At 46.0% G+C, this 20298-nt stretch overlaps 1 protein-coding gene across 2 annotated transcripts in view; it reads left to right on the top strand.

Moving 5' to 3' along the window:
- The window catches only part of PLD5 (phospholipase D family member 5), a 390515-nt gene that overhangs the window by 355116 nt on the left and 15101 nt on the right, over positions 1 to 20298 (top strand). For both annotated transcript variants that reach the window (XM_044267027.1, XM_044267029.1), the window contains 3 exons: positions 2420 to 2617; positions 10009 to 10145; positions 20000 to 20168. In XM_044267027.1, coding sequence (XP_044122962.1) covers positions 2420 to 2617; positions 10009 to 10145; positions 20000 to 20168 — 504 coding nt within the window. The remainder of the gene's footprint in view (positions 1 to 2419; positions 2618 to 10008; positions 10146 to 19999; positions 20169 to 20298) is intronic.

Below are 20298 nucleotides of genomic sequence, written 5' to 3'. Positions count from 1 at the left end.
TCCCCTCAGTCTATTTCTGCAAGGTCTATGAGGTCCCCCTTTTCAGGGAGCCTTTCCCCGGTTGAGACATACTTTATTTTAATGCCTCTTTTCTTTACAGTAGGGCACATTGATCCCTGGCCAAGGGGGTTCTGGGTTCCCCAGGTTTGGTGGTTGTGGCCTCTCCACCCTATAGACCTGTCAACAGAGCCACCCTGGAAACCCTTTCCCAGAATGAACAGGTGGGCTTGTGTGTCCACTTGAAGGGGTCGGTGGTGGAGAAAGGTTGATAATACATCATGCAACGGCCGGGCTGGACTGTCAGGTCTTTATGGTGCCGCTCTGGATCTTGCTTTTCTTGTACCGGCATTTGGAGGGCACTTGGCCCAGCCTGGGAAACAACCTGGTTGCTGGTCTTAGAGAAAGTAGATCCTCTGGGCCTGGGGCGCTGGGAAGACTGATGGCGGCGGAGTGTCTGGAGCTGGAGGCAGCCAGGTGTAGACAGCCGTGGGGGTGCGTACAAAGGGGACAGGATCGGTTTAGCCTTGAGATTTCTGGCTGGGATCTGTAGAGGCTTCTGTTGGTCTTTTTGGGCTACTTGGATGAGGCGATTAAGACCCAGGCCCATCCCTGCCTATTGCAAGCGAATGGCACCCAGAGGGTAGGGTCTGGGCAAGTCCTAGCCAGGAGTCAATGTACAGAAATTGGTCAGGGTGTTTTGGTGTTCTGTTACAACGAGCCAAACCCGATGAGTCGCTGGGACAGCTAATGTCCCTTTTGAAGGCCATCCAGCATTGAAGGTGGGTCATTCTAACTCACATAGGGTTCTCAGTTGGCCAGGATGCATTTTAACTTCATAGTCTTCTGTAAACCCCTATCTCGGATTTTGATCCTACAGTCTGGGACTGTAGGTTGACTCTGCCTTGGTCCCATAGTGATGTTTCCCTGTGTCGCCGGCGCAGAGACAGACAAAGGGTGGGTGTCCCTGCAGAGAGACCAGGCACAGGCCCGCCTGTCCGCCCTCCTGGGGGACACCTGCATGCCTCTTGGCCACCGTGAGTCCATATAAACCCCAGACTGGCGCCCCAAGGGCTCGTCTTAGACCCTATGAGGTCACTCCGGAGACAGGTCAGGGCCCACTCGGACTCCGTGGACTTCTGGGGGCCCCAAGGCTGGAGCCACGGACTCGGGCCGCCTGACCCGCCAGGTCGAACTGCACATCCGCTCGCGCTTTCACACCGAAGTTCTTACAGTTCCTCCCCCAGGCCCAGACCTGCGCACTTCCTTTCCCTTCGGAAGTTCTTTCCTGTCCCCCCTTTCGGGGGGTTCCTGACCTGAGGGACCCTCCCCTTCCGGCCTGACGGGGGCCTGGGGGCCCGGGCGTCGCCGGAACCCGACTTCGCCACCAGGTCCTCACCTGCCGAGTCTCCCGTGAGTCCGGGCGGGACCGGCGGAGCAGCCGGCTGCGCCCCGTGGGCGGCTGCCGGAAACCAGGCGGCGCGCCTTCTCCTTTACGACCCTCGTGCGTCGCCGCCGCGACGGCCGCAAACCGGTGGCCGCGATAGTGCGGGCGGGGGAGCCACGTGTCGCGAACCTGGACTGGGTCCTGGCCCAAAACCCACGCGGCCTTCAGGACCGGAGGTTAACTTCATGGCGGTGGGCCTGGGACAGAGTAATCTCTCAGGGTGTGAGACCCGAGCACAAAGGGGGTCGTTTGTACACTTTTACTTCTGCATCTGTGCCAGCCACTCTTGCGCCACGACCAGCAGGGTGGGTGGCAGAGAACAAAGAATGGCCCCCTGGCATGGCCAGCAGGATTCCCCTGCTGGGTTGGTTCGCCGCCACACAGATTTTCCTTATCATGACTTCAGAATCCATGATCTAAACCTAAACCATTCCGTGAAGCTGCCCTTAAAACCCTACCTTTATATTGCTGGGTGATGTAAGGATTCATACAGAAAAAATATTCTAAGGAAATGACCCTGAAGATCTGGTATGGAAAATGGAGGCAGGGGCACCTGGGTGGCTCAGTCAGTTATGCATTTGCCTTCAGCTCAGGTCACCATCCCAGGGTCCTGGGATTGAGCCCCGTATCAGGTTCCCTGCTCAGCGGGGAGTCGGCTTTCTCCCTCTGCCCCCCTCCTTGCTCATGCTTACACACACTCTCTCTCTCTCTGAAATAAATAAAAATGGAAGTGAATATGGAAAAAATTGTAAGATCCCCAATGCAAAATGGCAGGCCACAGTTCTCCTTAAATACTGAAGCACTTTTATACGGCATCACTTCTATATCCCAGACTGTGACTGTATCCACACGCTTCTGTGTAACAGCCGCAGGAGACGAAGTCCCCAGGACCACAATCTTGCCCGTCTTTTTCCTCTGAAACGGACACCATCCATTGTACGCTGCATCGATGCTCTCTCTGTTTTAATCCCACAGATGAAAGAGCTCGGGGTCATCTTCTACAACTGCAGCTGCCTGGTCCTGGACTTACAGAGGATATTCGCTCTGTATAGCTCATTAAAGTTCAAGAACAGAGTGCCTCAGACCTGGTCCAAGAGGCTCTATGGCGTCTACGACAACGAGAAGAAGTTGCAGCTTCAGTTGAACGAAACCAAATCTCAAGCCTTTGTGTCGGTGAGTCCTTGCCCTCCCGCTCCTCCTTCCTCCCAAGCTGGAACGTTCGAGTATGATCCGGGGCCGGGCCATCCCGAATTCCCCACATCCGTTCTGTCCCATCCCTCAAAGAGGTAAGGTACGCGCTCTCAGGCTCGGCCGTCCCCAGTGAGGGGAACAGTGATGAAGGTTAATGGTCGCTCCTAGCTCCCGCGGTCACCGTGCTCCTCCACTCTGGCCACGGAGTCCTCCTTTGATGAAAGGAGTCTGAGGGAACCCCAGTGTGTAACACAGATAAAAGGAGAGCTGTGTGTATGTCACTGAAGCTGAGGGCAGGTCAGGGCACAGCCTCGGGCCCCTGAATACACTGAAAACCACCACCCATCCCCCACCTCCACCCCCCACCCAGCACAGCTGCCCCACAGTGTCACTGGAAATGGGCAGTGTGACTCTGTGCCTACAGCCCTGCTCCCCAATCTTTAATGAAGAACTGGCTGGGGTCGGGGCACCTGGGGGGCTCATTTAGATGTCTGTCTCCATCTCAGGTCATGATCTCAGGGTCCTGGGATCGATCCCCACATCTGGCTCCCTGCTCAGTGGGGAACCTGCTTTTCCTTTCCCCTCAAATTCTCTGCTTGTGTTCCCTCTCTCGAGGAGTCTCTGTCACAGAAAAACCGTAAAAAAAAAAAAAAAAAAGGACTGGCTGGGTATTCTGTTTAAAATGCAAATGTAGAGCCCCCCCTACTCCTACCCAGGATCCAAGCACTGGTCTGGGGTAAGACCTTAGAATTTTGTTTTGAATCAGGCTCCACAGCTCATCCTAGTGCTCAGATAAACTGCTTAAAACCATGCTCCTAATTCAACACGCTCATCATCTTTTTGCATTTCAAACCAAAAGCACAGTCTGAAAATTTAGCTGGGTAGCAATTGAGACAAAAGAGGGTGTTTTTCTGTCTTAACAAATTCATATAAATACAAATAGCAGAACACAGACTGCAAGATTTTCATCAAACCAAGCTAAGAAAAAAAACCCTTTCTTTAAAATATGCAGCAGACCACAATGCAGTCGCAAGTAGCATATTGCATAAGGCGTTTTACGAGCATATTCGGTTTCATTTCCTCTCAAGACAACCCTGTAAGACGGGAAGGCCAGCTCTGATTCTGAATTTGTAGACAACCAGCAATAGGAAATTGGCCAAGGAACCCTGAATCCGAAGGTGACACGACACCCCAAGGGACACTTGCTTGGCCAGTAGAGCAGATGGGAAGCAGCAAGGAATAGAGGAATTCTCAGCAGGTTTCAGACAATTGCTGGATTTTGAATTTATGGTTTGAATCTTAGAGCTAGGTGGATGTGAGTTTTGTGTACATTTATATTCTGACTCTTAAAAAGCTGGGGGAGTCCCCCCTTGTTGATCCCAAAGTTACCATACCTGCCCCAGAGAGAAGGCCAGACCCTTAATAAAATCTACTAAAACGAAGGCCTTTGTTGTAGTCTAGGGCAGATCTGCCAGTTGCTTTTTATTAAATGATTTGCCCCAAAATAAATAGAGTTTTGAAACATGCCTTCAGGAATAGCCTTTTAAACTGTATAATACCTCTGCTTTCTGTTTTTATTTTTCATATTATTACTTTATCTTCTATTTCCTATTAATATCAAGCCTACCTTTGAATTCCAGTCCGACAGATATTAATTGAACACAGTTTTTGCAGAGACATAAAATCTTGCAGGTAAAAAATAAAGTCAGACCTCCCCACCAATGGAATTGGTAACATTTGCCCAAAGCTCTTTGATCTCACCCCTAATGTAGCATTTGTCACATTCTCATAACTGCTTGTTTATTGATCATCGCTCCCACTATTTAAAAGGCTCCAAAGGCCATATACAGGGCCATCTTCATCATTGCTATTCCCAGTACATTACTTGCAGCTCTCTAAAAGCAACAATAAATGTGGGATTGGTTTTATTAGTAGTAATTTTAATAAAAAGTTCTAGGATGCATATAATTTTCTGAGTAATACATGCCAAACAAATGTCAAGCAAATTTATTGAAATTCAAAGTATGTCTTAAAATAGTATATTTTTTAAAAAGATTTATTTATTTGACAGAGACCACAAGTAGGCAGAGAGGGGTGGGGGAAAGCAGGTTTTCCCAGCTGAGCAGAGAGCCCGATCCCAGGGTTCGATCCCAGGACCCTGGGATCATGACCTGAGCTGCAGGCAGAGGTTAACCCGCTGAGCCACCCAGGTACCCCTAAAATAATATTTTTTTAAAAAAATTTTATTTATTTATTTGACAGAGATCACAAGTAGGCAGAGAGGCAGGCAGAGAGAGGAAGGGAAGCAGGCTCCCTGCTGAGCAGAGAACCCGATGCGGGGCTCGATCCCAGAACCCTGGGACCATGACCTGAGCCGAAAGCAGAGGCTTTAACCCACTGAGCCACCCAGGTGCCCCTAAAATAGTATATTTTTATAATCTCACAGTCCCAAGACTAAGTTAACACATGCACACACAAATATTATTGAAGACCTTAAGAATTACTATTCCCCAAATTAGATTTGGGATGACTAATAACTTAGCATGTTATATATAAATTTTAAGTTATGATATAAACGTGGATTATTTCTAATTTTCTCATGGAACAAAAGGAGAGGCCTGACGAGATTTCATTCTGTGATCTCTAACCACTTGGAGCCACATGGTTTCGATTTATTTACATTCCCCATTGAAATCAGAAACAGGAACCCTAGTTGACTGAGTTTTGGTCTTATCTTGTAGATTTCTCTTTAGAACCCTTGAGATTATAAATTTGCTTTCTAAGATCAAGACTAGTTAGTTCAAGGTCTGTTCTTTTCATGAGCAGGGAGCCCACCGTGGGACTTGATACCAGGACCGTGAGCCTATGGCAGACGCTTAACCGGTGGAACCACCTAGGTTTCCCTCAAAGTCTGTCATTACTGATCTGGGTGCTAGACAGATCTCATTTCTCGTTACGGTTTCATTCACCCATCCAGTCCTGTGGACTGAGATGCGTTTAGTGAGTAAGCACAGACATCAAGCAGAATGTGGTGCTGTGAAAAATACCGTGCTCTATTCCCCTACGTCGTTGTTAATTACATTTGAATAACTTTGTGGAGACATGCTTTACAGTCCATGAAATTCACCCTTTCCGAGTATGAGATTCAGTGGGTTTTAGTGTGGCCAGAGCTGTGCTTACATCTCCACTGTCTCATTTCGAGCACTGTCATCACCCCAAGGACCACACCCACGGGGGTCCCTCTCCCTAGTCCCCTTCCCGCAGGCCCTGGCAGCCTCTCCTCTACTGTCGGTCTCTTAGGGTTTTCCTCTCTCTAGCATTTCATATTAGTGGAATAAGACAGTATATAGTCTTTTTTTTTTTTTAAGATTTATTTGAGAGAGAGCACAGGAGGGGGCAGAGAAAGAGGGAGACAGACTCTTGCCGACTCCCCACTGAGCCCAGAGCCCAACATGGGGCTCAGTCTCGTGACCCTGAGATCGTAACCTCAGCCAGAATCAAGAGTCGACGCTTCACTGACTGAGCCACCCAGGCACCCAACGGTGTCGTCTTTCGTAACTGACTCCTTTCACTCAAAGTCTATTAATGTTACAACATGAATCAGTACGTCCCTCCTTTTTTATGGTCAAATAATACTCCAGGTATCTAATTTGGTTTATTCATCTGCCGGTTGATGAACATTTAGGAGTTTCTATCTTCTGGCTCCTGTGAAGAGTGCTGGCGTGAAGCTTTATGTACAAGGTCTTATTTGAACACCCGTTTCCAGTGTCTTGGGGATGGAGACTCGGGAGAAGTGCCGTGGTAATGTGACAGCGGGGCTGCACGCTCCGACTGACAGACCCTTCTCCAAACTGGGTGCCCCAGTGGACGGTTCCACCAGCAACAAATGACAGCTCCCGTGTCTCCACATCTTTCCCAATGCCTGTTGTTTTCGATTTTATTTCACCCCTCCTGGTGGGTGTGTGGGTGTGAAATGGTATGTCCCTGTGGTTTTTACTTATATATTTTAATGTGTTCGTTGGCCCTTTGTTCATCTTTCCTGAGACATGTCTTTCCGATCCTTTGCCCACTTTACTTGGATTTTTATTATTGAGTGGTGAGTGTTCCTATACATTCCACATATACAGTTTGCAAATATTTTCTCCCTTCCATGGGGCCAGCTTTTTGTGTTTAATATATTTTAACTTACATAGTCTTGGGATGGAGTGTGGACTCTTTACAAACCAGGAAACAGTTGTGAGATAAATCAGAAGCCTGCTAAGGCAAGTATTTAAAGACTATACAAAGCAAGTTATGTGCATGTTTAAGGCACTAATTGATCTGAGAGAGAAATATTGCCTAGATGCAGGTGCAGAAGAGAACTGGAGTGGTAAAAGGTCATCACAGAGCCAAAACAAAGAGAATGTTTTCCTGCTCCTTCCCATAATAAAGGAGTACACAGTGCAAGGCTCAGAAAATTAATTCAGGGGCCGCCTGGATGGCTCGCTGAGGTAAGCGCCTGTCTTCTGCTCAGGTCATGATCCCAGGGTTCTGGGATCGAGCCCCACATTCGGCATTCCCTGCTCAACAGGAAGCCTGCTTCTCCCTCTCCCTCTGCCTGCCACTGCCCCTGCTTGTACTCTCTGTCAAATAAGTAAATAAAATCTTCTTAAAAAAAAAAATTCAGTACCAATAAGAGGGAGACTTAACAGCCTTCTGTCTAATTAAATTATTGGAACTAGTTAACTTCCTCTGTCGGACCAGTAGATCAGTCATTCTTTAGGTGGTTGTTCATTCACTTACGTCTTAAGCAAATATTTCAAAGCCACTAGTATATCCAGACACTGTTTTCAAAGGTAGCGGACTCTGGAATACACCCGTCAGGCACCGCCACGCCCCCAGGGCTGGGGGGACTGATACAAATAGTCACACATTTCCCTAATACACACCACGACACCTGCCACACTTCAGGCATTGGGTTCGGCGGAAGCAACGCGGCGGGCAAGTACACATCCAGGGCTGTTCCCCAGTGGATGGAAATCCCCAACGTGAAGCAGCTCCACTGGGAGTGAGGTCCGGTCCGGGAGTCCCTCCGACCTGCGGCGCCGGTTAACGCAGGAAGCCCTCTCACGTTCAGCCCACAGATACTGCTCTAGAGCAGGGGCCAGGAGCGGCCTGGAGACACGCAGCCCAGCGGGGCACAGGCCAGTGCAGAAGCACCCAGCCTCATGAAGACAACCCCATGTCACGGGCTAGAATAACCACCACCAAGCCAGCAACTTATTTGGGCCACCGATGTACACGGAGCAGCCAGACCAGAGCTAGGACGTGGCAGGCGCTGAGTGCTATTGGCTGAACAAAGTCCAGCAAGCACAGAAGGGAGGCCCGGAGCCCAGACAGCAAGATGGGGGTGTCCCGTGATGACCCACCCCCCCCACCTTCAGCCACGGGGCTCAGCAGGTGGAAGGGACCCCGCCCGGACGCCGCAGGCTGTAAATGCCGGAGCCGGGCCAGGAGCACCAGATGGCACCACGCACGACCAGATGTGAGGAGACCAAGGACACTACACCTCCATTTGCTCCTCCCTGAAACCAAAACTAGTTTTGGGAATACACAAGGAAATCCGGGAGACGTCTGAAACAAAAAACCGGGGCCTCCAGCTGCACGTCAGGGCTGGCTCAGGCCCTGGTCTGGGGCTAACATTTTTTTTAAAGATTTAATTTACTTATTTGACACACACAGAGAGAGAAAGTACAAGCAGGGGGAGCAGCAGAGGCAGAGGGAGAAACAGACTCCCCGCCAAGCAGGGAGACCCATGCGGAACTCGATCCCAGGACTCTGGGATCATGACCCGAGACAAAGGCAGCCACCTAACTGACTGAGCCACCCAGGCCCCCTGGTGCTAATATTTAAAGCAGACCCAACAGGCTGAGGAAATTAAGTCGTTTCCATATTGACTGTATTGATAGAGACAGAAAAATGAGTGCATAGAATCCCTAAAATCCAGCCAGGGACTGTCTCAGCAGGCAGATGAGGCAGGGGCCATAGGCTAACTAATAGCACAGATAAATCATATTATGAGAGGCCAGAGAAAGGAGAAGGAGCCTCTGGGTTCCACAGAGGGGCTCGTCCTTGAGCCGGAACGTAGAGAAAGTATAGGACTCTGATGGGCCAGAAATGCTGACGGGAGCAAACACGCAGAGCGCACAGATGGGAGCTGGGCCGTTCCTTCCCTCTGGGGCACGGAGGGCATGGTGGCTGGCCCACGAGGGAGGCAGAGAAACGGGAAGCCAGGGCACAGAGGGCCAGAGATAGACCCCTCCAGTGAGTTCAGGCAGGATTCCCAGACACCAGGAATGCTGAGCTTGACATGTGTGTGTTTACATCATGGTGACAAGGAAATGATGTGTTAAAGTCCCAGCAAAGAGCACTAGGGAGAAATGGCAGGAGGACAGGGAGACACAGGAGACGCTGTAGAAGCAGGAACATCTGTCCCACGGACAGCCGGAGTAACCGCCATGTGTGAGCTGGGTGAAGGGGAGAGACAGCTCTGGGTTTTGTTTTTTATTGCTTTTGTATGGTATGTTTTTTTTTTCTATTTTGTGTCCATTCATGAGGATTTGTTGTTGTTTTGGCGTTAGTCTTTTTCAAAGACTTAGAAGCTCACCCTCATTCCAAAGTAAAAATCATTTAAATAATCAAAAACCATTTGATAGTCAGCTGCCAAGGTGACTTTCTGAGCAGGGACTCCGGGGTGGGGGTGGGGGGGGGTACCCTGACCAGGCTCCTTTCCCGCCCCCCTCCCCCACGCTCCGCATTCCTCCGGGTCGGGATCTAGAACACCCACTTCGTCTTCCCTAAGCAGGGTTGAGGATTCCCAGCAGCGTGGTGCGGGGAGCCCCTGAACCTTGGATGAGAGACCCAATGCCCCCACAGCAGGGAGTTCCAGAAACCATGTATTCAGACTTCTGGTACAAAACACCCCTTGGATTACGCATGCCTCTCCACGTGCCGTCGGTATAGACTATGTACTACACGGTAACGCCTGAGAAAATTTGCAGCTCTGCCTGACAAGGTGTCCGCCAGAGCCCCCTAAGTTTAGAGCTAGAGTGCTCCCCAAATCAGGTGTGGGTATCGAACACTAGAATCCCCTCCCAAAACAGACACAAAGGACAGCCTCGAGACCCGTCCTAGCACACCCAGATCTGAACATGCCTCACTATGCTAGGATCGCATACGGATTTGTCCAATCTCATCCAGAACTGCGAAGTTGGTTTGCAAAACTTGACCCAAAAGCCAAGCTCCATTAGAACACATAAACAGCAACAAAAGAGAGAAAGCCCCACCTAACAAAAAGCAATCTAATCGCTCGGGGTTTTTGTGTGTTTTTGCAGAATTCTCCCAAGCTCTTCTGCCCCAAGAACAGAAGCTTCGACATCGATGCCATCTACAGCGTGATCGATGATGCCAAGCAGTACGTCTACATCGCAGTCACAGACTACCTGCCCATCTCCAGCACCAGCACCAAAAGGTCAGTGAGTGCGCAGCCTCGTCCTCGAGCCCATTCTCCAGGGCCAGGCACACGTGGGGGACCACGGGGAGCCAGCCTGCCCCCGGAGATGCTCTCTGTTCACCTGGGGTCGCTGCCCATCAGACCTCCTAGGTCTGCATTCGGACCTTCCCCGTGACATGGCTCCTCCCTCGGTCCATGTGCAGGACTCGGGGGCCGCCTGCTCCTGCCAGGGTTCCTCCGTGCTCTACCTCACAGCAGGGGGACCATGTAAAGTGCAGATGCGGGTGTTGTCATCCTGAGCGGTACTTGAAAAGTAAAAACAAATGGAATAATCCAAACGATTCAGAAAAATACTACGTCTTGAAGATGAGTTCGCAGATGTCCTCGAAGGACACGCTGACACTGAGGAGGCCTGGCAAGACCCTCCGTGGAGGATACTCACCTCGCCGTGCCCCCGCCAGTCTTCATGAAATGCTCAACTTTCATGCGCTTCCCGCGTCAAGGAGGAGGAGCCTCAGAACATGGATGTTCTCAGGCCATTCCTCTCTATGAAGAATTTTTATTTTAAAAATAAAAGGGATTTTTTTGCAGTAATTCATCACTGTTTGGGGCAGTGTGTAAGTCCCTGAATATTTACATGGATACAGGCGTGGCTCTGCCCCCAGATGTTTCCTGCTTTTGCTCTCTTGCTGGGGGTGCAAAGATTTGGGGGCTTGCGTTCTGAAGGACACATTTCGTCCGGGAAAAGTTTTCAAAGGGCACATTTCTGGGAGTACCACCTGAGACTTTTTAATTTGGAAAATTACAATTTCAAAATAACCATTTGCTGCGGTAAAATGATTGTGCGTGCTCTCTATTGCTTTAACGTTTTTTCACTTGCCAACGCCACACAGGCATAATATGCTTCCGTATGCAAACGGCTGTAGGACGGCGAAAGCATGTTTCTCCAGAACTGCTGGAGACAGTATGAAAACACTTTTACTCTAAAATGCGGTGCATCCTTGAATACTCACAGGTTTTTACCCATCTACTTGTGCACAGTTTCTAGCCCTCCTTTTCATTTTCCTCTTGTTTATTGTGTGTGTGGTTTCAGATACCATTTTAGATGTCAACTCCCCCTGGGGACGATTTTGAAACCTATTAGATGGGTTTTGCCTGATGTTTCCATTATTGTGGAAGGAGAATAAGGTCAAGTTTATGGACTTATGTTAGTATGGAGGCTGATTTCTTGGGATTTACAAAACCTTCATCCCATGAAGTCTCAGGAAGAAAATTAAGCTCCTTTGTGGTTGGGGCGGGGGCAGGGAGTTAGCATGGAGAACCTAAAACATCTTGGAAAAGCCAAAGTTAGAGAAAACTAAAAGAATGATAAAGAACAGAAAACTCACATGAAGTTTTGCGTTTGGGTTATTAATCTCCCATTTCGGCTGTTAGTAAAAGAAGAGTTCTTTTCTCATCCTTAAAATGATGTAAGACCTGCCCCTGTTGTCAAGGATTCTGATGAAAAGTCATCAGAGACATAAGAGTTCAAACATCTAGGCTATAATTAAATATGTGAGAATGAAACAAAAAATTGGAAAACTCCTGGGAAAAGACACTGAAGTTTGTGTCAGCTGAGAATGTCTATTTGGTTTGTTTTTTGTTTTGGTACATTTTACTTCTGGGAGTGGTGACATGACTTCATTATTCTGCTGCAGTAGAACAATGTAGCCACATAGAGCTACACTTTTTCTTCCTTTCATAGTCTCACCAAAGGAAAACAAACTGCTTGAAGCATTTAATGCCCCCACTCATAAATCTGAAAGTAGGACCATTAAAATCTCAACTGTAACCAGATGTGCTTTTGCCTTACTTTAAAATAATTACCTTTAACTATTTTCTTATCAAGTGTAAATGGGCTTTAGATATTTCATAATTATAAACATGCCAATGACATGTCTCTGTTCATTATTCATTTGTGGCAAAACATTCTTTTTTGATAGTATAAAAAAAATTAAGCAAGCTGGGTCTTTCAGGTTTGAAATTCAGACAACTTTTGAATAATATTACCACTAGCCAGTCTATGAGAAAATTTTGTTTTGTTTCTGTAAATTAAACTTCCTTTTCATTACAGTAAAAAAAAAAAGAAAGAAAGAAAGAAAAAATATTTAAGTCCGCCTGACTCCTTGTCTTTACATTGTCCTCAAGAAATCTTTCAGGAGTGATTCCAAATTGAATAAACAAATAGATACTATCAAATATGCTACAGACTTAACTTTTAGTGTATGCACTGCTAAACATCCAAATGAAACACATGATCCCAAAGTAGAAATAGTTGGCAATGTGTAAAAAATAAATATACACCGTCACTTAGCAGCAATGTTAGAAGTAACTTCTACTTTTCAAAGAAGTAGGAAGAAAGCAGAACAATGATGTGTGGCTAAGTAGATCTTGCAGTAAAAAAACCAGAGGCCCTATTTCACTTCCTGTTTTAGCCATCGGGTGCTCTTTCTTTAAGCAATTCACTTATTTATTTGGTTCTCAGTGTGCGGTGGTTCATTATTTATTTCCTCAGTCACATGCAATACATCTTTCAGAAGGAAATCAGTAAAAGTGTGAAGGAACAATAAAAATGTAGGCTGGCAGCCAAGAACCCCCTCTGGCAAAGTTACCTTTGGATGTGAAGGAGAAACAAAGGCTTTCCCAGAAAACAAAAGCTCAAGGCATTCACCACTCAGAGACCTGCCTTACAAGAGGTGTTGAAGGGAGCTTTTCATTGAAACAACAACAACAAAATGAAAGCACAGTAAATTCCGATTAAGGTGATAAGCAGTTGGAATTAGAATATTGTAATTGTAACTCCTTTTTGGAATAGTAGATTATACTCTAACTGTATGTTAAAGGAAAAGAGCATTAAAATAACTCTTGCTACTAAAACTGGGGATGAAGTCACAGCTGACGAAGAGGTAACATCACAGCATCGAAAGTACAGGAGCAGAGGAGCAAAAGGATGATGGGTGAAAAGAAGAGAGCAGTCAGAGAGAAGACTGTTTTTCCATGAGATGCCTTGTGTAAACCCCGTAGTAACTACATGACAAAAATCTAGGGCAGAAATATAAAAAGGAGGGAGAACGACCAAATCATCCTGGAAAACCACCAACTGGCAAAAGCAGACTGAAACAGAAAGAAAAAGAAACACGGAAAATCAAAACCAGAAGGCGGGAGATAAAATGGCCAGTAGTAAGTAAATGCTTACCTATTAGCAATCACCCTCAGTGAAAATGCGTTGAACTCACCAATCAAAAGGCACAGGGTGGCTGAAGGGACAAAATAGCAAATATGCTGCCTACAGGGGACTCACTGCAGCTCTAGAGACACGTACAGGCTCAGAGTGCAGGAATGCAAGATGACACTCCAAGGGGACAGAAATGAAGGCAAGTGTAACCATACTTCTATCGGACAAAATAGACTTTAAGCCAGAAAGGGTCCCAGGAGACAAAGAAGGTTCTTATGTAATGATAAAAGGGCCAGTATATCAAGAAGATAGAGCAATCATAAATATATGTGCTTGCTGCCAACACTGCGACATCAAAACATATTAAGCGATTAATGAGGGATCATAAGGGAGAGACAGACAATAATGCAGTTATTGTAGGGCACTCTAATACCCAACATCAGCCATGGATAAACCAACCAGACAGAAAGTCAACAAGAAAATGTTGCAGTTGAACCTAGCTTTAGAACAAATGGACTTAACAGGCGTACTCAGAACATCACACCCCACAGCAGCAGAATACACATTCTCCGGGATAAATCACATATTAGGCCACAAATCAGCAAATTTAAGAGAGTTGAAATCATACCAACTATCTTCTCTGACCACAATCCTATGAAACTAGGAATCAACAAGAAGACAGTAAAAAGATCTACAAATACACGAAACTAAAAGCACTTCTAAACAGCTGTTGGGTCAAAGAAGAAATCAAAAGGGAAATAAAAAGTTGTCTTGAAAACACAACATATCGAATATTATGGGATGCATAAAAGCAGATCCAAGAGGAAAGTTTATGACTATAAATACAAAAACTGGGAAATGAGAAAGATCTTAAATAACCTCACTTTACACCACAAGGAACTAAAAAAAGAAAGTATCAGAGCAGAAATAAATGAAATAGAGACCAAATCAATAGAAAGTATCAACAAACCAAGAACTGGTTCTCTGAAAAGAAAAACAAAATTGAAGCCTTTAGCTAGATTAACTAAGGAAAAAAGAGAGAAAGCTCAAAGAAATAAATGTGAAAGAGGAGATATTACAACTGATACTACAGAAATACCTAGAATTATGAGACTACTCTGAACAATTGTATGTCAAGAAATTATGTAAACTAAAAGAAATGACTACATTTCTAGAAACACAACCTATCAAGACTAACACAGGAAGATGGAGAAAATCTGAACAGACCAGTTGTGAGTAAAGAGATTGAATCAGTAATAAAAAAAACTCCCAACACAAGAAATCTCAGGACCAGATGGCTTCCAAACGTTTAAAGCAGAATTAACACCAGTCCTCCCCCAAACTTGTTCAAAATACCAAGAAGGAGAAACACTTCTGTGAGGCCAGCGTTACTTTGCTACCAAAATCAGATAAGAAGACCACAAGAAAGAAAACTATAGACTAATATCCCTGATGGATATAGATGCAAATATTCTCAAGAGAGTATTAGCAGACCGAATTCAGGAACACATTTAAAAGGATTATACACACACAATGAACAAATGGGATTTTATCCCTGGGATACCACGGTATTTCAACATGTGCAAGTCAACAAATGCAAATACACTGCATCAGTAAAATGATAAATATGACATGATCGTCTCAATAGACAAAGATAAACCATTTGACAAAATATAACACCCTTTCATGATAAAAAAAAAAACAAAAACAAAAAATCCCTCTAACATGGGTACCGAAGGACTATAACTCAGCATGATAAAGGCCATATATGACAAACCAACAGCTGACATTATACTCACTGGAGAGAAATTAAACCATTTCCCCCAGGATCAGGAAAAAAGCAAGGATGCCTACTGTCAGCAGTCTTACCCAATACAGTCTTGGGAGCCCTAGCCAGAGCAATCAGGCAAGAAATAAAAGGAATACACATTGGGAAGAAATAAGTAAAATTACCATTATTTGCTGATGATGTGACCTTATATGTAGAAAATCAGTTTGAAAAAAAAAAACTGTTGGAATTAATCAACAATTTCAGTAAAGTGTTACAATACGACATCAGTTGTATTCCTTTACACCAATGATGAATCCTCTGAAAAAGCAGGAAAACCATCACATTCACAGTAACATCAAAAACAATGTTCTTAGGAATAAATTTAACAAAGGAAGTGAAAGATCTGTACAGTGAAAACTACAAAGCTTTGCTGAAAGAAACTGAAGAAGACACAGATAAATGGAAAGGCATCTCTGTCCGTGGACTAGAAGAATTAATATTGTTAAAGTGACTATACTACTGAAAGTGATCTACAGATTCAATGCAGTCCCCTTCAAAATACCAAAAGCATTCTTCACAGAAATAAAAGAAATAACCTTAAAATTTGTGCAGAACCACAAAAGACCCCAAACAGTCGAAACAATCCTGAGAAAAAGAACAAAGCCGTAGTAATAAAAATAATACAAGACATCAACCAATGGAACAAAATAGCCCAGAACTAAACCCTGGCCTATAGTCAACTAACGTTCAACACAGGCACCAGGAACACTCAATGGGGAAAGGACAGTCTCTTCAACAAATGGTGCTGGGGAAAACTGGAGAAAAACAGAGAGAACAGTGAAGTTGGACCCCTATCAACACGACTCACAAAAATTAACTCAAGATAGATCAAAGACTTAAGATAAGACCTGATATCATAAAACTCATAGAAGAAGATATAGGGGGAAAGCCCATCAATAATGGTCTTGGCAATAATTCTTTTGGCATGACACCAAAGCCCAAACAACAATAACAAAAAATTAACAGATGGGACTATATCAAACTCAAAAGATTTTGCACCGCAAAGGAAACAATTAACAAAATAAAAGGACAGCCTACAGAATGGGGAAAGATTTTTGCAATCCATATCACTCTGTATGGAATCTAGAAAAGTTCTACCTGTAGAAAACACAGTGCAAGGATGGTTACCAATGGCTGGGGGATAAGGGACAAGAGTGACGGTGTTGAAGGCTGCAGACTTGTGATGAGTAGTAAATAGGTCAAGGCTAATGTGCTGTGAGCATTTTACTGTGATTATGTAATCCGGTGACTGTCGGTACATGGGCAGTCATTACAATATAAGACTGTACCAAAGGAACATGCTGTGTAGCTTTTTAAATTTATACAATGCTATGCATCGAATTTATTCCTTAAGAAAAAAAGGAGGCTGATTGGTCTGTGGGCTATTAATATTCTTCACTTATGCTTGCATTCAACAAATATTTATTGGGCACTGTGCAGGAGTGAGTAAAGTCTGAGCGGTGTATGGTCCCAGGAACTCCATCCGATAGGGTGCACGGACACAGAACCTATTGTAACCGCACAGTGCGGTGAATGGTACAATAGTATATCCATATCATATTACAGGTCCTCAGTGAGAGAGCACCTGTGGCAGGTTCAAAGGTAGCAGAAGCTTACTGGAGGAAATACTACCTGATTACATTTTAAAATACGCAGGAGTTGATCAAACAAAGGATAAGAAGGAGTTTTCCAGGTAGAAGGGACAGCTTGGGCAGTTTTAGGTGGGGAAAAATAGCCCTACCACATGCCAGGATCTGTAATGGGTTTGGTGCTGGACACAGGCGGTGAGAGATCAAATTGGAGGGAGGGCAGGGACCAAGGACAGGAGGATCTGACTGTGAGGGAGTCTTGTGACTTTGGGGAGCCTCCACTATGTTTTATTCAAGGGAGATACACTTTTAGATCACTTCGGTGGTCATGGAAAATGTACTTGACAGGGACAAGACTGGAGGCTGAGAAACCATTTTGGAGCAGGTACAGTGGCCCAGGTCAGGGATGATGATGACAGACGTGGAGGACAGAATAAAGGATATACATGCCAGGAGAGTCTCTGCAGTACACGGGGAAACGGAGAGCAGGCACAAGGATTGCCAGGTTTTTGCTTTGGGTGATGAGATGATGAACATTATACAAAGTAGAAGGAAATAAGCACATTTGTGACTTTAAGCACCTTATAAAGGTCCAGATGGGTAAAGATCTTACAAAGATATCCAGAAGGAAGTCTGAAGAAGGTTAGCCTGGTGATGTGAATTTGGAGCTTTTCAACTCTAGAGACAGTTGAGATCAAGTGCGTCGATGAAGCCGCCGGAGATGGCCTGTCGAGAGGAGGATGGGATGGTGATGGAGTCTTAGGGGTGTATGGACCGCACAATAGATAAAGGAACGCTGTGAGACATAAGGAAGGGACAGACCATCAAACCACAGGGTCATAGAAGCCAGGGAATCCCTTTCAAGAAGAAAAGAACCATCAACAGAGACACATGTGGCTTAAACTAACAGTAAAATAAGAATGGGACGCCTGGGTGGCGCAGTTGGTTAAACGACTGCCTCCGGCTCAGGGCGTGATCCTGGAGTCCCGGGATCGAGTCCCACATCAGGCTCCCAGCTCCATGGGGAGTCTGCTTCGTTCTCTGACCTTCTCCTCGCTCATGCTCTCTCTCACTGTCTCTCTCTCTCAAATAAATAAAATAAAATCTTTAAAAAAAAAAAAATAAGAATGGAATGATTTCCATTAGATTTGGCTGTTGGGACATCACTGCTGACTTGGAGGTTTGCACAAAAATGGTGAGCTGGAGCCCAGGGGCAGTAGGCTGAGGAGTGGGTGGGGGCGGTCAAGTCAAGTCAGAGGTTCTGGATTACACTGTCGAGAAGTTATATTCACAAAAAAGTAGAGACAGACCCACACAGATGGAGAGCAAACTGATGGTCGCCAGAGGGGAGGGGCAGGAGGATAGGCAAAGTGGGCAAAGGGAGAGGGAGGTACAGGCTTCCAGCTGCAGAACGAGTCTGTCACAAGGATGATGGCACAGCATAGGAACGTACTTGAGATCGTGTCACGGTGCTGTGACAGATGGCAGCTGCCCTTGTGGTGAGCACAACGTACTACATAGAGATGCTGAATTGCTGCGTTGTACACCGAGACTAACGTACCGTATGTCAGCTACACTCTAAGACAGATGATAGACGGATGGAAGTTTATTTAGTTCAAAAGGGAAAAGAAACTGTGCACCAGCCACACAGAGATGCAGTCAGGGGAGGGTTTTCTGAGCGAAACTTACATTTTGTCTCAACTAAGAGGAAGGGGTGGCGGGGTGGGGGTGGAGGGTTGAAACTCTCTTTGGGAAGGAATGGTCAATGAAACACAGTTGCGGAGGGTCAGGGGAATAGCCCAGGGGTTAGGGTGGCTCAGGTATGACCCTGAACAGGTTGCCTTATCCTCTGAGCTGGGGGAAAGGGGAGAAGGATGTATGAGGCTCTGGGGGGTAGAAAGTTGTGAAAGATCAGAACAGAGAAGCTCTACGTGGTGCATAGAGGGAGAAACCGGTTTTTCTAGAGTGGGGTACAGCTTAGAGTAGCAACAGAAAGGTCCTAGAGGAAGAACTTGCCCAAGGCAAGGATGAGGTGATGGATGGCGGTGAGGGCCTAGATGCCTTGGTGATGTCTCCTACCTCATGGGGCCGAGCTGACCTTGTTCAGCAGTCCTTGGCTTTGTGGCTGTAGAAACAGACCAAGGGAGGTGTGGCTCTGACCCAAGAGCTCGAGGAAGGGGCAGGGCATGTGTCCTTCAGGTGATCACTAAGGTTGGGCTGGGTTGGGAAGGGGATCTGAAGCTGATGGGGCAGGAGAGCGCTCAGTGGGGATTTCACAGGGTGCAGGACACTGGGGGACCACAGGCTAGTCCATACGAAGAGGAGACATTTGGAGGTGCGCTGATTACAAAGCCAGCAGCAGGCTAACATTTTGATAATACTTTATTAGTCGAAACTGAGTTGGCCTGGAATGAGGGAAAGATTTGAACCAGTGAACAGAAGGTCTATGTGCATCAGAGCTGAGGGGAGATAGATTTGGGGCTTGTCTTTAAGATGGAAATGTTTGTTGTTTTTTCTTTTTAAATGAGAAATCGACAGTTCTGGAAGTGACAATGTGTGGTGTTGGGGGGGCCAACCCCATCTCCTAAACCAGATGGGTAAATTGTGGTGGCAAATAACATGGCAGAAGTTCTGGAGAAGTTGTGGCCTCAGGAGGAATCAGGAGTTAGTTAAGGCAAAAGGCTATGGATTCGGGGCAGAGGCTGAGCCTCCAGGAGACCCCGTTGGCCTGGAGGAGAAGTCCAGGGCCAGAGTAGCTGGCGGCTTGGTCAGGAAAGAGGAAGGCAGCCTGGAAATGAGAGTATGGGGAAGTTTGGGTAATCAGAGCAGAAGCTCACTTGGGGGGGCAATTTCCAAAGAAGAAGTTCTCGAAGCCTTTGGGGACTAATGGGGTGCTCAAAGAATTCTGTTGGAAAGTTGACTCTCAGCGCACAGGTGAGCTGAGGTGATTAGGAGCGGTGAGGACAGCAGGTGGTGGAGGTCAGTCTGTCCACACCCCCTGAGGCCCCGGTGGTGGGAGAACTCATTTCAGTCAGGGGGAGGACCCAGGAGAGTATCGTCTGTAGGTGCCCAACCCAGGAGATCTGTGTGTTTTCAAGGTGTCCCATCAGGTTATGTCTATATTGAAGAACGAAGTAATGATCGGGTTAATATAAATGTTCTTTGCAGTCTAGTAAATTTCTTCCCTCAAACTAACTTGTTTTCTTTATTTTTATCCACATGGATATTATTCCTACAGGACTTACTGGCCAGACTTGGATGGGAAAATAAGAGAAGCATTAGTTTTGCGAAGCGTTAAAGTTCGACTCCTTATAAGCTTCTGGAAGGAAACTGACCCCCTTACATTTAACTTTATTTCATCTCTTAAAGCTATTTGCACTGAAATAGCCAACTGCAGTTTGAAAGTTGTAAGTATGATGTTGACTTCAGTATTATTACATAAAAAGGGCTGATTCCTTCCCCACGTCCCTGAAAGCTGTAGGCACACGTGTTTGCATAAACTGCCATTTAAGAACCAAGATTACAGTCTCTGACAGT

Source organism: Neovison vison, chromosome 10 (assembly GCF_020171115.1).
Source record: "Neovison vison isolate M4711 chromosome 10, ASM_NN_V1, whole genome shotgun sequence".
NCBI classification, from domain to species: Eukaryota; Metazoa; Chordata; class Mammalia; order Carnivora; family Mustelidae; genus Neogale; species Neogale vison.
The sequence above is the reverse complement of the archived record's forward strand: the minus strand, read 5'-3'. Positions and strand labels throughout refer to the sequence as shown.